General features: G+C 39.3%; 1 protein-coding gene and 1 pseudogene across 4 annotated transcripts in view; both read left to right on the top strand.

Moving 5' to 3' along the window:
* Positions 1-16411, top strand: part of ANAPC1 (anaphase promoting complex subunit 1) — a 102130-nt gene that overhangs the window by 64845 nt on the left and 20874 nt on the right. For all 4 annotated transcript variants that reach the window (XM_059942432.1, XM_059942431.1, XM_059942433.1 and 1 more), the window contains exons 34-42: positions 641-715; positions 7754-7830; positions 8379-8469; positions 8560-8613; positions 9486-9679; positions 11036-11122; positions 14214-14331; positions 15294-15371; positions 15734-15801. In XM_059942432.1, coding sequence (XP_059798415.1) covers positions 641-715; positions 7754-7830; positions 8379-8469; positions 8560-8613; positions 9486-9679; positions 11036-11122; positions 14214-14331; positions 15294-15371; positions 15734-15801 — 842 coding nt within the window. The remainder of the gene's footprint in view (positions 1-640; positions 716-7753; positions 7831-8378; positions 8470-8559; positions 8614-9485; positions 9680-11035; positions 11123-14213; positions 14332-15293; positions 15372-15733; positions 15802-16411) is intronic.
* Positions 11583-13254, top strand: LOC132377263 (proline-rich protein 14-like; annotated as a pseudogene).

The following is a 16411-nucleotide window of genomic DNA, read 5'->3' as shown; positions in this document are numbered from 1 at the left end:
TGTCTCCACAAGGGAGCTTTACTGTTAATCCATCATGTATATATATAATTGGTAGTGTTCTTTTGAAATTTCCCAAATATAACTGTAGGAATTGCCAGGAAAGGCAACCACCTTGCTATATAATACTTGGAGTGACATTTTAACGTTTCACATTATTATTCAAAACTTCCTAATAAGTAACAAGACACTGGGGCTTCATTACTACTTTATTTTACATTCTTTCATTATTATTAAGAATGCAATAATACTATTAAGGGTATAATTAGTTACAGTAACTGTTTGACATAAATTCGATTAAGATTTTCCCTTTTCTACAATGTTTATGCTTTTAGCATATGAAAGGCTTTAAATTATGTAGACAGATCTATGTATGATTCTTTTTGTTATGATTTTTCTTCCATGGAGCAAGTTTTAAAAACTTCTCTCCAAATGATCAAGTCAATTTGAGATTTTTTGAGATAAATGTAAATCTTCAGTTTATTTTAATGAGTGGCTTAGGTTGATACTATATACTTTGTTTTTCAAAATTTTCATCAGTTGGGAACTAATTCTTAAATGTTCTATTAACAGTATTATCATTGTTACAAAATCTATGAACTTTGCCTGCTGTAATTAATTTTTCTGTATTGCATTTTTTAAGACGCTTGCTCGATGCCTGATTTTGTGGGATGATATTTTACCAAATTCCAAGTGGGTTGATAGCAACGTTCCTCAAGTACGTATGTATAATAAATATTATTATATCTTTAATCACATAAAATTATGATTTCCTGTGGGATTTTCTAAAACCCTATAAAATACTTTTTCTTTTGAAGGCAATAGTGATGGTTATGATTACTATATTTCTTGAGAACATAAGAACTTTCATTTAAGATTGTATGCTGAGCACAGACCACAGCCTTCCTTTTTCGGTTACAGAGCACTAGAAATGGTGATTTTTAAAAATTAAATGTATCAAAGAACTCTAAAAAAGTATTTTTGACATTTTTATCCTAAATAAGGATACATTTATCTAAAATACTGTTGTACTTTGTGACAGTTTTTTATCTTGTATGTAAGAAGTTGTTTTAATTACTTTATGGCATATTTACGCAATAAGCCAAATAGTTAAAAATAAGCAGACTCTTTTGTAAAAACTCCAAATCAGATATTGTAAGTATTGTAACTAAATATTGCCCTTTAATTAATTGTCCATGTCCTCACTACCTTTTTTGTTTGTTTGTTTGTTTAATTATTTATTTATTTATTTGGCTGTGTTGGGTCTTCATTTCTGTGCGAGGGCTTTCTCTAGTTGCGGCAAGTGGGGGCCACTCTTCATCGCGGTGCGTGGGCCTCTCACTATCGTGGCCTCTCTTGTTGCGGAGCACAGGCTCCAGATGCACAGGCTCAGTAATTGTGGCTCACGGGCCCAGTTGCTCCACAGCATGTGGGATCCTCCCAGACCAGGGCTCGAACCCGTGTCCCCTGCATTGGCAGGCAGACTCTCAACCACTGCGCCACCAGGGAAGCCCCCTCAGTACCTTTTTATTTAGAAAATAAATCTGTTTATCCTTCAGAATGCTAGAGTGCTCCCTCCAATGTTTTAATAAGAAAATTTCAAAATAAAGGCTGAAAGAACTTTATACAAACACCCATACAACCAATTATATTTTACAATTAATATTTTACTGTATAAACTTGTTTAATCACATATCTATCCATTTATCTCTTCCTCTATCCAGCCCATTATTTTTTGATGAATTTCAAAGTTAGTTACAGATAGTCATACACTTTTCCCTAAGTACTTCAGCATGTGTATTATTAACTAGAATTCAGTATTTACCTCTTTAGTTTTCCTTTTAAGGTAAAATTTGTATATAATGAACTGCACAAATTTTAATTATACTATTTGATACGATTCAACTAATGCATAAGTTCATGGAAACAAACCTTTATCCAAATGGTCAGAAGTTCCCTTCCCACTCAGTCTGTGCACTCACTCCCCACCCCCAAGACAACCAATTTTCTGATTTTTTTCTCCAAAATATATTAGTTTGCCCGATATAGAACTTTATATTAATGGAATCACAATGTATACCCTTTTGTATAAGACTTCTTTCACTCAGCATGATTTTGAGACACCATTGAGCATATCAGTAGTTCAACCTTTTTATTGTTAAGTAGTATCCCATTGTATGAATATACCACAGTTTCTTTTTTCATTCTCTTTTTTGTTGGATGCCTGGACTCGTTCCAGGTTTTGGTACCGTAAATATTCGTATGCAAATATACATGTGGATTTATGTTTTAGTTTCTCTTGAGTAAATACTTAGGATTGGAATTACTGAGGCATAGAGTAGCGGTATGTTTAGTTTTTTAAGGACTGGTAAACGTTTTTCCGAAGACGTTGCACCATTTAACTCTTGGACCAACAGTGTACGAGAATGCTGGCCGTTGCCTGTCCTGCAGCTGCTGCACATCCTGCCAGTATTTGGTGCTGTTAGTCTTTTTAATTTTAGCTCTGCTGGTCAGTATGTAATGATACCTTATTGTAGTTTCAGTTTGCATGTTGAGAACATTCTCATTTGCTTATTGCTTCTTCATATATCTTTTTTTAATGAAATGTCTATTTATATCTTTTGCCCATTAAAACAATTTTTGTATTGTTTATCTTTTTATTACTGAGATGTTAGAATTTTTTATATATTCTGGAAACCTATCCTTTGTCAGATAAATGTTTTGCAAATGTCCCTTCTAATCTGACTTGCCCATTCATTTTCTTAGTACTGTTTTTGATGAGTAGAAAATTTTTAAAATGTGATAATGTCTAATTTATCAACTTTTAATTTTATGGTTGTTTTTTGTGTCCTCTGGAAAAAATATTTGCCTAGCCTGAAGATTTATTTTTTTCTAAAAGCCCTGATGTTTTACCTTTTATGTATAATTACGTAATTCATCTCAAAGTAATTTTGTTTACGAGGATAAGGGTTAAGGTTTTCATTTAAAAAAATACAGATATTTAGTTGTGCCAACACTGTTTGTTGAAAACACCTTCTCCTTATTGTATTCCCGTGCCTCCTTTGTCAAAAATTAGATGACTGGTCTTTTTTTTTTTTTTTAACATCTTTATTGGAGTATAACTGCTTTACAGTGGTGTGTTAGTTTCTGCTTTATAACAAAGTGAATCAGTTATACATATACATATATCCCCATATCTCCTCCCTCTTGCGTCTCCCTCCCACCCTCCCTATCCCACCCCTCTAGGTGGTCACAGAGCACCGAGCTGATCTCCCTGTGCTATGTGGCTGCTTCCCACTAGCTATCTATTTTACATTTGGTAGTGTATATATAAGATGACTGGTCTTTTATTCTTTTTCTGTCTTTTCTACAGATTGCATAGTTTCTATTGATTTATCTTTCTGTTCATTCACTCTTACTTCAGGCATTTTATTTTCCTTTTAAGTACATGAAGTGAATTTTAAAATTACATTTACTGTACTTTTTAGTTGTTTTTTCTTTTTTTTTAATAATTTCTACTTTTTTTGATGAGATTTTCTGTGTTTTCACTAATTATGGGCATACTGTCCTTCTAGTTAGAAGAGCTGCTTTAAAATCCTTCTCTTCTAATGCCAACAGTGTGGTCATTTCAGGATTGTTTTCCATGGTCTTTTCTCCTGAGAATATGTTGCATTTCTTGTTCTTATGTTAAGTAATTTTGATTTGTATCTGGGACATTGTGCATGTTGTTTTTTGAAGACTCTAGTTTCTGTTGTATTCCTCTAAAGAGTGTTGATACATATGTACAGACATACATATCTCTGTGTGTGTATTTGTGTACACACACACACACACACACACATATACACACACACACAAATACATTTTGTTTTAAAGCAGGCAGTTAATTTACTTGTAATCAAATGTCAAACCCTGTCTCTTGTCTGCCGGTTCTAATTTTAGTTCAGTTCTTTTATCCTCTGGAGGCTGAGTCTGCCCTGATCACACATGGTTCATGGGTCAGGCAGACATTTAACTCCCAGCACATTTAGATGTCAGAGATATCAGTTTCTTTTGGAAAGTAAATGTACATTGTAGGATGAAAACATACTTTTTCTTCATTCAGCATATGTTTGTTGAACCTTTGCAAATGCAAGTCACCATACTAAATTCTATGGTGCATTTAAGATGCATCTGACATGTAGACTGCCTTCGAGAAAACTTTATTTTACTAAATTTATTAAATTTGGTTTACAAAGTGAAGTTAAACATGTACACAAGTAACTGTATTCTCAAATGGAAGGTGAAAATTCTTGTCAGTTCTTTTTTTAAACTTTTGTGGAAACGTAGTCTTTGGACTTCTTTTAAAAAAAATATTTATTTATTTGGCTGTGCTGGGTCTTAGTCGTGGAACGTGGGATCTTTGTTGCAGCATGTGGAATCTTTAGTTGTGGCATGTGGTCTCTTACTTGCGGTATGCAGGCTCTTAGTTGTGGCATGTGGGATCTAGTTCCCTGACCAGGGATTGAACCGGGGACCCCTGCATTTGGAGCATGGAGTCTTAACCACTGGACCACCAGGGAAGTCTCTTGGACTTTTAATACAAAGTTATCTCTCTGATATTTATTTTACTTCAGACTTAATAATTTTAAATTTGGTCTTTATTACATCAGGGATACACAATAGGACATATAATAAATTCACAGTTCTGTTGGTTGATATTGCCTGTCACTCTCCACTTTCTCCTAGTTTTCGCCCACTCATCTCATTGATTCTGTAGCAGGGTCCCTTGTAGGGAGCAATTTAGCATCAAAGGTGGGATTAAAAAGGTCACTTTGTAAACTGCTTATTTGTTTGAATTTAAGGCATGTGTCAAATACAATAACTAGCATCTTCATAGGACTTTTTCCTTCATAAAAAGCTTTCCTCTACAGCCTAATGTTTTTCTTTTTTGCAGTGTTGTGCTATAAATTGTTCAAGTATCGCCCCCATTGTATGGGTGGGAATGATGTACTATTTTTTTTTTTTTAAATTATTTATTTTATTTATTTATTTATTTTGGCTGCGGTGGGTCTTTGTTGCTGCGCACAGGCTTTCTCTAGTTGTGGCGAGCGGGGGCTACTCTTCATTGCGGTGCGCGGGCTTCTCATTGCGGTGGCTTCTCTTGTTGCAGAGCATGGGCTCTAGGCATGCGGGCTTCCGTAGTTGTGGCTCATGGGCTCTAGAACACAGGCTCAGTAGTTGTGGCGCACGGGCTTAGTTGCTCTGTGGCATGTGGGATCTTCCCGGACCAGGGCTCGAACCCGTGTCCCCTGCGTTGGCAGGCGGATTCTTAGCCACTGCGCCACCAGGGAAGCCCCTGATGTACTACTTTTGATTATCTGTTTGTGTATGTGTTAGACCATGAACTTCTCAAGGCCAGCTACCGTGTCTTTTCCATCTTTCATTCCTAGCGACTCGCACACAGTAGCTAGAGTTCAGTATATCACTGTTACGTTGAAAGAGGACAGACTGGTCCAAAACCATCCAACTAGTAAGAGGTGGGGCAAAACTGAAACTAGCTGTTAGGACTTCAGAGCTTGAGATTTCTGTATTAGACTCTGTACAAGACAGGGCAGTTTGGTGGTATTTTCTTGTTCATTTCCTGTGTGCCTCAACCTGCCTTTAAGTGATTACATGTTTCCCTTTCATTACTTCTTATATTTCTTGCTATTTTTTAAACTTTAGGAGACCATGGAAAAGGTTACAAGGACTGGGTTGAAGTGTGCTCCCCACCCCCACAGTTGTGTACTTATTTAAAACGGGATTATTTTATGACATAATTGGACTGCATGCTTTCTTCTTTTATATATATATTTATTAAAAAAATTTTTTTTGGCTGCGTTGGGTCTTCATTGCTGTGCATGGGCTTTCTGTAGTTGCGGCAAGCAGGGGGCTACTCTTTTTTTTTTAAACATCTTTATTGGAGTATAACTGCTTTACAATGGTGTGTTAGTTTCTGCTGTATAACAAAGTGAATCAGCTATACATGTACATATATCCCCATATCTCCTCCCTCTTGCGTCTCCCTCCCACCCTCCCTATCCCACCCCTCTCATTGCGGTGCGCAGACTTCTCATTGCGGTGGCTTCTCTTGTGGCGGAGCACGGGTCTAGGCTCACAGGCTTCAGTAGTTGTGGCACGCAGGCTCAGTAGTTGTGGCTTGTGGGCTCTAGAGCGCAGGCTCAGTAGTTGTGGCTCACGGGCTTAGTTGCTCCGTGGCATGTGGGATCTTCCCGGACCAGGGCTTGAACCCGTGTCCACTGCATTAGCAGGCGGATTCTTAACCACTGCGCCACCAGGGAAGTCCCCCCACAGTTATTTATAACCCAAGTTTTTAGCAATGTTTTAAAGTGGTTATGATCAAATGTGGTCTTGTGATAGCAATGGTACAGATCTATAATAATGATAATAATGGAGCTACCACTTGCAAAACATATGTGCCAAGCATTAATTTTAAGAGCTTTGTGTCGGTTAAGTCCTCTAATTCTCACAGACGCCTAGAAGGTAGGAAGTTTATTTTTGCTCATTTTTACAGATATGGTCCCAGGGCTAGTGTGTGGCCCTGCTGGGATTAGAACCTAGGCCTTCAAGCTCCAGGCTACATGCTCTTTTGAATACAAAAAGGAGCTTATAAATGTCTGCTGTCAAAATAGAAATATTCCATTCCTGTACGATATTGCTAATTTATATGAATGGTATAATCAGGTTATCCATGAATATATTAATTACTCACTTTGGAGTTACATCAGTTTTTCAGAATGTCGCTCAATTTCTGAGTAAATACATCCAAAATTAAAAATAAAGACAAGAGGAAGGAAGAAAGATGGAAGTAGTTATCAGCCTATATTACACAGCCAACATAGTTGCTTACCTCATTGAGATTATCAAGGAGAAAAGGTATTTCAAGTTTTTTGATCTGGTGATATTCAGTACATAGGAAGATTGTATCATAAGCGACTTCTGAATACTTATTGATTTATTATGGAAAACATCCTGAAATATTACTCCCCTGAACAGTCTTCTAAGAAGAACTATAGGAATAAATCTTCAGAGTTTTACATCTATGTACTTGCATTCATAAATTTAGAGAATATATAGCTTTATCTTTTTTATTTGTATTTAAGTGAAGAGAATCAAATCAGTTCTTGGTTGTTAAAGTTAGATATTGTCTATTTTTAAAAAAAATAAATTCTTGTTCACTACTTATACTAAAAGGAAAGGGATGTGTTTCTAAACAATAGTTACAGATTAACATTTTGACAGTTTAGTTTAGCTTGTGTAATTAATCTGGTGACTAACCTCACCTTTGGTAGGTAGGTAGGCTTAATACTAGAAACATTCACGAGTAAGAAATATATGTCTCTGGTTAGGATTCTCTGCAACTGCTTTTTTCCACTTTCCCTGCTGCTTCCCCTCACTTCTGCCCCAGCTCTGCTCTGTGGCCATCATCTTGGCATTTCAGTTCACTTGCATGAAACATTATTACTCTGTTGTTGATTCAGAATATACTTAAGTCCTCCAGTTTGTATTCGTTCAGTACTGTTCAGTTATTTGGCCCATTTTAGATTTGAAATTGGATTGCATTCAATGTGATTAAAATATAGGCCTTTGAATGAGATGGTTTGGTAAAGCTTATTTTGTATAAATATGGCCATAAGCAATATGTTACTCTTCAAATTATTAACTTGTAACTTGAATGTTAATGTCCAAGTGTTCTTGCTTTCTCCCTTGACAGATTATAAGAGAAAATAGTATCTCTCTCAGTGAAATCGAATTGCCGTGTTCAGAGGATTTGAATTTGGAAACTTTGTCGTAAGTCCTAAAACATGTAATACAAATCAGCTACTCTAGCATCTGTCAGATAAATGAATTGGAATATACTGTGTAGGAGCAATACTGTCCTTGATTTGAGTAATTCTGAATCCCCCATGTTTCTAACCATTATTTACCAGATGTTCACAAGTTTGTTTTTCGTTTGGCTCTCTGAAGTATAGAGTTCTTACCCTCAAAAAACGGTGTCTGAGTTTTAACTTGTACATATTCCTCTTTTATCCTTTCCATTAAAAAAAATTGGCAGTGATTGTTAAAAATTATCTCTTTTGCTGCATATGAAACAGTGCAGACAAGAGACCAACTTTATCAGCAAGAGCCGCATGGTGCTTCCACTGAAGAAAACCGGACGGAAATCTGTCCAGTTGATTGAGTAGAGGCACAGTTGAGCATTCCCAGAAGAATATAAACTATTGATAATTTAGAGAACAGGAATTGCTTTCTATATTGCATTCTATTGCATTCTATATAATAATGAATTTTAAAGCAAGACAAGGACAGTATTTAAATTTCTTGTGATCTGTTTTCAGGCAGGCACATGTCTACATAATTGCAGGAGCTTGTTTGTCTCTGGGTTTTCGATTTGCTGGCTCAGAAAACTTATCAGCATTTAACTGTTTGGTAAGAAATATCTTCGTTTACTTTGTTCTGTTTTTTACAGAGTCTTAGTATGCTTCTTTTAACCTTAAATTTTTTCTTTTGTTTTTCCAGCATAAATTTGCAAAAGATTTTATGACTTATTTGTCTGCACCTAATGCTTCTGTAGTAAGTCTTTTTATGATGATTCTTCTTGGGAATAAAATTAAACTTGAAGAAAATTCACTGTTAATTCGATTACTTATGTGTTGCCAAATATATGCACAGTTTTTGAATTTAGAATGGGAGATTTGAAGCTTTGGCTTATCTTTGTATTTTAGTTCTTGGATATTAGGTGAGAATGTGACTATGCTTGAAGGTATCTAATTCTTGTGACAAGAAAATAAATAAGAAAAGCCATAACCTTCATAGATTGTCATACCTTGTGCCATGCTCAGTACTGAATCATGGTAACTGCTTGTTGAAAAAATTAGTACTTAGTAAAAATGCAGTTGCTTTTGAGGATTGCTGCTCTGATGATAGTAAGACTGCAAGATTTTATTTCCTGGTTAAAAAAACAACAACACATTTAATCAACATTATTTATATTAGAAAATTGGAAACATCAAAAAATCTAAAAGTAGTCAAAAAATGGACTGTGGTGTATCTACACTGTTATCTAGAGGAGCTATCAAAATCATGTTCTGTAAGATTTTTTTATGAGTGACGATTGCTCATAATAAAATACATTAAAAAGCTTACAAATACTGTGTATAGTAATATCTCAGTTTCATTAAAAGCAAAATAGATACAGGGAAAGATTTGGAGAAAAAGCCAAAATGTTTACAGCTGTTAGTATTCCAAGTGATTGTTATTTCCTTTTGATACTTTATTTTCTGAATTTTCGACATGGAACTTAAATTTCATAATCAGGGAAAATATTTGTTTTGTCAGAGTTTTGAAAGTTGTGAACATTTGTAGTCTAATGCTGGCCGCTTTAGTTTTGATAATAAAGAAAAGGTAGCACAGCGGTTATAGTATGTCATCTTCTGCGTCTCCAGACAGGTCCTTACAACCTGGAGACTTGCCTGAGTGTGGTGCTGCTGTCTCTCGCCATGGTGATGGCTGGCTCGGGGAACCTGAAGGTTTTGCAGCTTTGTCGCTTCTTGCACATGAAAACAGGTGGTGAAATGAACTATGGTTTCCACTTAGCCCATCACATGGCCCTTGGACTTCTGTTTTTGGGAGGAGGAAGGTAAATGAATATATATATTTTTTCCTCAGTGAAAAGATCTCATGAGCAAGATCTCACAGAGTGACTTATTTTGATTTTGAAGATGCATGAAAATTTTCAATTCTGACTAGGTACTAGCTTATCTCAGGGCATTATTACATTTAAAAAGGGCTTTTTCATAGTATAACCACCAATTGATGCCCCACTTAGTAGAGTTACCATCCTCTCTCTAACACACTTGGCATCACTGCATTTCTCAGAAGAGTCTGTACTCAGTACTTCATTGCATCACCTCTTGTTCCCACTCATTAATGATTTTACTCTTCTACTAAATTGCTTTCTCATAATGGTCATGAACACTTTCAGTCACCAAATCCTATGAGATTGCCTTAGTTTTCAACTTTCTTGCTCTCTTTCCAGCATCTATCATTCCTGACCACCTCATCCCTTTATAAGACTTCCTTGGCTTTTAATGATCTGTTTTGAATAAAAATACATACACAGAGAAGTGTGCAAATCGTAGGAGCATGACTCAGTGAGCTACCTACGGTATGAAAATCTGTTTGATTTTATGTAGATCAAGATGTAACCGAGACAACCCATCTCCCACCCTGCTCTGTCCCTCCCAATTCACTGTTACTTTACTTCTGCCCAAAGATGACCGCTACGTAGCTTCCTAACACTGTTGACTGGTTTTGCCTGTTTTGGAAATTCAGATGAAAGCATACGCTGTGAATCCTTTTGCTCTTTCTTTTGCTCAGCATTATGTTTGAGACTCATCCATGTTGCGTGCAGCATCGGTTTATTCATGTTTCAGTGAAAACTGTGTGTTTCAAGGAATAGTTGTTTATCCATTCACTGTAAATTTTTAATGGTAGCTTTTGCCTGTTTTATTTAGTCTAGCATTCTAAGGAAATGCTTATGCTTTACAGAAAGGAAAACAATGTTTGAGATACCCAGTAAAGAAACCTTGTATGTTTAGAAGAAAGGTTCGTATTTCTATAAATAGGTATATATAAAACTGGAGAAGGTAGCATACTTTACACTTGACTTTTTCAGTATCTATAATCTCTAGAATTGCACTCATGGTCCTCACTAGTATTCTCTTTTAGGTTAAAACTTTGCTTACTAATTCAAGTTTTAAAATTTAATATTTGTGAAAAGTCACTCCTGCTTTAAATAGTAGATGGTGTGGAAGTGGCTTAAGGACTGACCGTAAAGTCAAGTGTTCACAGCGTTGACGCATTTGTATTGATCAAGGGTTAGCTTCATCAGTGTGCCTTGCCACACTACCCGAATTTCCTGATTCTCGAGAATGCCGTAAAAGTTTGCACAGTATGATTAACAGCGTCTGTCCCTCCCGAATTTGTTTTGCAGGTACTCTTTGAGCACATCAAACTCTTCCATTGCCGCTCTCCTCTGTGCCCTTTACCCGCACTTCCCAGCTCACAGCACTGACAACCGGTGAGTCTAGTGATTTTCCTCACGTGATCTTTCTTAAGTTCTCTAAGGGGGTAAGTTGATTGTGTTTTGGCTCCATGGACTTGTTTCCAAATTAGCTTTATTCTGTTCTTCAACTTAGTTATCTCCCTGGGTAAATCTTTTAAAAAGTTTTTCTCACAAAATATTAAGCCAGAAGAGAACTTTGGGCATCTGATGACTGACCAGTCTTCTCCCATTCTCCAGTCAATAGAACTGCTCTAAACCCAGAAGTAGGCCAGACAGGGTTATCTTTAGGGAAAAACTCATCATGCAAAAGAGAGCAGCTAAGAGAAGATGAATATGTTTTGGCAGAATTGTTTAGTTCCAAGAGAGGAATTTGTCTGATTTAGTGGCAATGTCTATATGAATTCTGTTTTTTCTCTCTTTTACATGAATGCTGTGAAGTTTTGTACAGTTGACAAAGAAGGGACAGAAAAGCAAAATGCAACAAAGAATTAGACAATTTAGAAGTGGAAGTGAGCAGTAGAACCTCAGACATGTAGAAGCAGTCTGATAATACAAAAGCTCTGCATATGTTAAAGTTTTCGATATGTTTAAAAAAAAGGGAATTCCTTGGCAGTCTAGTGGTTAGAACTTGATGCTTTCACTGCTGGGGCTTGGGTTCAATCCCTGGTTGGGGAACTAAGATCCTGCAAGCTGCGCAGCATGGCAAAAGAAAAAAGAAAAAAAAATTCTTTCCTTTATGGCCAAATAATATCCCATTATATGGATAGACCCCATTTTGTTAATCCGCCAGCCCCTGGCTCGAGCATTATGGGGAGCCGGGAGCCCAAAACGGCCGAATCTGCAGCCCCTCGGGGCCTCTTCGCCCTTGGAAAAAGCCTCTCGGCAGGTCCTGGCCATGGTCCTGGAAGATGTCGTGGCTGCCCACGTGGTCCCCCTGGTGCCCCAGGAGGAGATCTCCAGCCCACGGCCCCGCAGCAACCGTCAGGATTCTGTCCACAGCCAGCCACCTGCCTTGCCACCCAGACAGGCCACGTGGTCCCCACAGGCCAGGCCTTCCTTCCCACTGCACTTATGCCAAGAGCCCTTGAGCCGTGTCCGTCGGCCCTCTTCCACCCTGAGGCGGCAATCAAGGACAACACCTGGCCCAGAGGAGGGCCCTTCACAAAAGGTAGACCAGGCCCCCCAGCCCACTCGGGTGGTGATGCTAGAGGACATTGCCAGCTCCAGACCCCCAGCTGTGGGCTTTGCCAGTGAGACTCCCAGCTTCATCGTCCCAGCAAGAAGAGCTGGGTTCACCAGCCAAAGCCTCTGCCCAGGGACCTGCAACCCCCATTCCAGCCATCTGCCCTGTCTGCAAACCCTCCGGAGAGCCCACCACCAGCCCCAGATCCTCTTCTGGAGCCCTCATCGACCCCACCGCCATCCGGCCTTTTACGCCTCTGCCTCAGTCCCTGGGGCTGGGCCCCGCCTTCCATTCCGTTCACTCCAAGCAGGAGGGCTTTGCTGACATCTTCCTCACGCCCAGCAAAGACCCCCTCCCCCATCACCCCCCATGAAGTTGGAGTTGAAGATTGTCATGTCAGAGGCCGAGCAGTCCGGGGCTGCTGAGGGCACTGCATCTATCGGTCCCCGGCCCGCTATCTGCCAGTGGCGGGCTCAAGACCAGAATTCCCCCAGCACCTCTCCCTAAGCCCTCTCTGGGCCGATGCCACTCCTGCCCTGGTCAGGGCCCCCTGGCCCACCGCACCCAAGCCAGCCACGGCCTCGGCGGCGCACTGTGGGTGGCGGAGAGATGGCCTGAGCCCCACCACCCCCTTGGCCCTGTCTCTGGAAAGAGGTCTTCCCTCTTGGAGGAGGGGGAGATCTCCTCCCCTCATCACATCTTGCTCGTCTATTGCGTCCACTTTTTCCTTCTTTGAACCTGCAGAACCCAAGTTGAGCTCAAGAGGAAGGAGCCAAGGGCCTCAGAAGACCAGGTGCTTTCAGACCCCAAGACCAAGACCATGGGAAAGGCTTGCAGAAAGAACCACCAACACTTCCGTTTCCCTATGAGTTTCAGGCCTAGCCAATCTCTGTTTGTGGAGGAAGGGAAGAAAATAGCTCCTTATATCCCAGTGACATCCAAGGTGCTCCATGAGCTGAACTGAAGGCACCCCCAGTGGTCTGCCCAGAGGAGGATCAAGAGAGGGAGCACTCATTGCAGCAGTAACTAAGCCGTCGTTTAAAACTGCAGCGTAATGTCGAGACCGTAATGACAGACGGGTAGCTGTTTTATAAAAGTAGCCTGATCTGAAGTCCTACTTTAGTGATAGGTGGTGCATGAGTAGATTTATAGGAGTGGGTAGATTTGGGTGGGAAGAGGGGGGGGTATTGATATAACTAAAATTAAAGAAAAGTAAATTTGAAGTCTCGTTTTATCCTTCTTTTATGGGATCTTAAAATGTAATAACTTTATATGTGTTTAAATTCTAAAATATAAATTTTAAAGTTAAAAAAAACTTTTTTTGAAAACTCAGAAAAGCACACACACAGCAAGAAAAATGTTACCCATTAATGTCACCCATTAATTTTTGGTGTACTGTGTTCTGGGTGTGTGTATGTATTTGTGTATAGGGATGTATATGTAGAAGAGCTTTGCTGTCTGAGGAAAACTGTCATCCTTTCTTTCCCCCTTTTCCCTACCAAGTCTTAAGAAAAAAAAAGAAAGCAGGAAGTAGGTCCCATAGAAGGTAAAAGGAGATGCCTGTGTTGAGCAGAAAAGGATTTGAAAACTAACATTATAAGTGATCAACTTATTACTAAATATTTTCATGTTTAGATAATTTTTACTTCCCTATAAAACCTCTTAACTGTGAAGACTCAAAGAATTCTTGGGTCAAGGGTCACGTGTCTCTAATTTTTTAAAGAGAATTTCTCCATTACTTTTTTTTTAAACATCTTTTCTCCATTACTTTTTAATTGAACCTCATCATCTTCCTTTAGGATTGCTGTCCTGAGAAGGTATCACTTGGCTCTGACTTGGTTTAACTCATAGACCACAGCAGATTGTAGAGCTCATGTGCCATCACCTGTTTTTTTACCACCTTTCTGTGTTTTCTCTGAGCAGGTATCACCTCCAGGCTCTCCGGCACCTGTATGTGCTGGCTGCAGAACCGAGACTTCTCGTGCCCGTGGATGTGGACACAAACACGCCCTGCTATGCCCTCTTAGAAGTGACCTATAAGGTAACTCTCTCCCCCTGTTGTTGATGTGTAATTTTATTGCCACTCATCCATCTTTGCAAATCAAAATATTTTGAAAGTGTTGTCCTTTAAAAGATGACAATGGTGAGTTGAACTCTTGTAAGAATTGAAGCTTCCAAAGTTCTTGTACGTTCTGCCAGTCCGTTCAGGCTCATTTGTAGTCTATGGGTGTAATATTTTAGAGACCATCAGCTGCTCTTTTATCTTTAGAGCTTGTAGTTTGAAAACGTCCGTGTTAACTTTACACAGCTGATAGTGGTGTTCTAAAGAACGAATTCTATTAGAATGATTCTTAGATTTGTTAGCAGAGTGCTTTAAAGCCCAAGGTTGTGTATGTGATGAGAGATCTTTGATTTAGATGTACAGGTAGATTACAAGTCATATATCCTTCCTTCAGAAAATTGTTAGGTACCTTCTGTATATCAAAACTGTGCTAGGCTCTGGGGTACAAAGTTGAGAAGACATAGTCATTTTCCTTAAGGAACTTCTGTCACTGGGAGTCAGGCACGGATGCAGTAAGAATAGCGTGTGATAATTGGAGGTTTGTGTGCGATGCAGGGGGAGCGGAGACGTGCTCCCATCCAGCGTCTCTGGGGGTTGGAAGGCCGTCATAGTAGACACGGTGTCTGGGCTGAGATTTGCCAGCCAAGCCGGGCACGCTCCCAGCAGAGGAGACAACATGCAGAAATCCAGAGGGCTCTCAGGTGCAGAGCTTCAGTACTGCTGGCAGGTGAAGTGCAGGGCTCGGAGTGCTGGAAGGTGGTGCTAGCTCTGCAAAGGATTGTAGACAGTAGCCCTTCCAGACTTGAGTATCAGAGAGGATTTTGCGCCGTTTGACAATCTGTCTACAAACTGCAGGGAAGGGGAAGTGTAGAGTGATGTCTCTTTTTGTGCTTTTCCCTGACTATATAGTGAACTGTGACTCTTCTTTTACATTTGTAAAGGGCACTCAGTGGTATGAGCAAACCAAAGAAGAACTGATGGCTCCTACCCTTCTTCCAGAACTCCACCTTTTAAAGCAGGTAAGTAGGATGTGAATAGGGAGATTTATCCAAGGGGTAAATTCAACCAGAACAGCAGAGCATTTAAAGATAGCTAAATAAAAGCCTGTGCTTTCTCAGTGTTGTATAAGAAATAGGAAAGCAGCACAGGAGGAGTACTCCTGAGGAATAGAGAAGGTCTTTACTGGGGCCTCTTTACTGATGGCCGAGATGGCCTGAGAACATGATTCACTTACATGTTCGTCTGGAAATGGGGCTTGTTAACCTCTCAGTGCCTCTTTCTAGCCCATTTTATTTTTATTTCCTCTGAGAAGCATGGGTTTCATTTTATCAAACTAGCACTTTCCCAGCATTGGATTGACTGTTTACATTTATCTTGGCAGATTAAAGTTAAAGGCCCACGATACTGGGAACTGCTCATAGATTTAAGCAAGGGAACCCAACACTTGAAGTAAGTATATAGAATTTCTCAGGTGTGTCTGTGAAGGGAATAGAAATATATGGGAAGGTATAAATTATAGATTATTATGTAGAATGCTCCTTGTCACCCTTTAATGTCATCCAAGACAATATGTAGTGTTGAATAAAGTGGTCTGTATCTTTTTTTTTTTTTTTTTTAAATCTTGAATCAGATGCGTATGTTTTATTTATTTATTTATTTATTTATTTTGGCTGTGTTGGGTCTTCGTTTCTGTGCGAGGGCTTTCTCTAGTTGTGGCAAGCGGGGGCCACTCTTCATCGCGATGCGCGGGCCTCTCACTATCGCGGCCTCTCTTGTTGCGGAGCACAGGCTCCAGACGCGCAGGCTCAGTAGTTGTGGCTCACGGGCCTAGTTGCTCTGCGGCCTGTGGGATCTTCCCAGGCCAGGGCTCGAACCCGTGTCCCCTGCATTAGCAGGCAGATTCTCAACCACTGCGCCACCAGGGAAGCCTGAAAGTGGTCTGTATCTTTGAAACAGTTTGTATTAGAAAGTAAAATTTTAAATTTAGAAGTCAAATCCTATTTATATTAATTCATTGAGAAACTTGAAGTGACTTAAATTGGGACAGTAATGGAATTGT

This window comes from Balaenoptera ricei, chromosome 13, assembly GCF_028023285.1.
Source record: "Balaenoptera ricei isolate mBalRic1 chromosome 13, mBalRic1.hap2, whole genome shotgun sequence".
NCBI classification, from domain to species: Eukaryota; Metazoa; Chordata; class Mammalia; order Artiodactyla; family Balaenopteridae; genus Balaenoptera; species Balaenoptera ricei.
The sequence above is the reverse complement of the archived record's forward strand: the minus strand, read 5'-3'. Positions and strand labels throughout refer to the sequence as shown.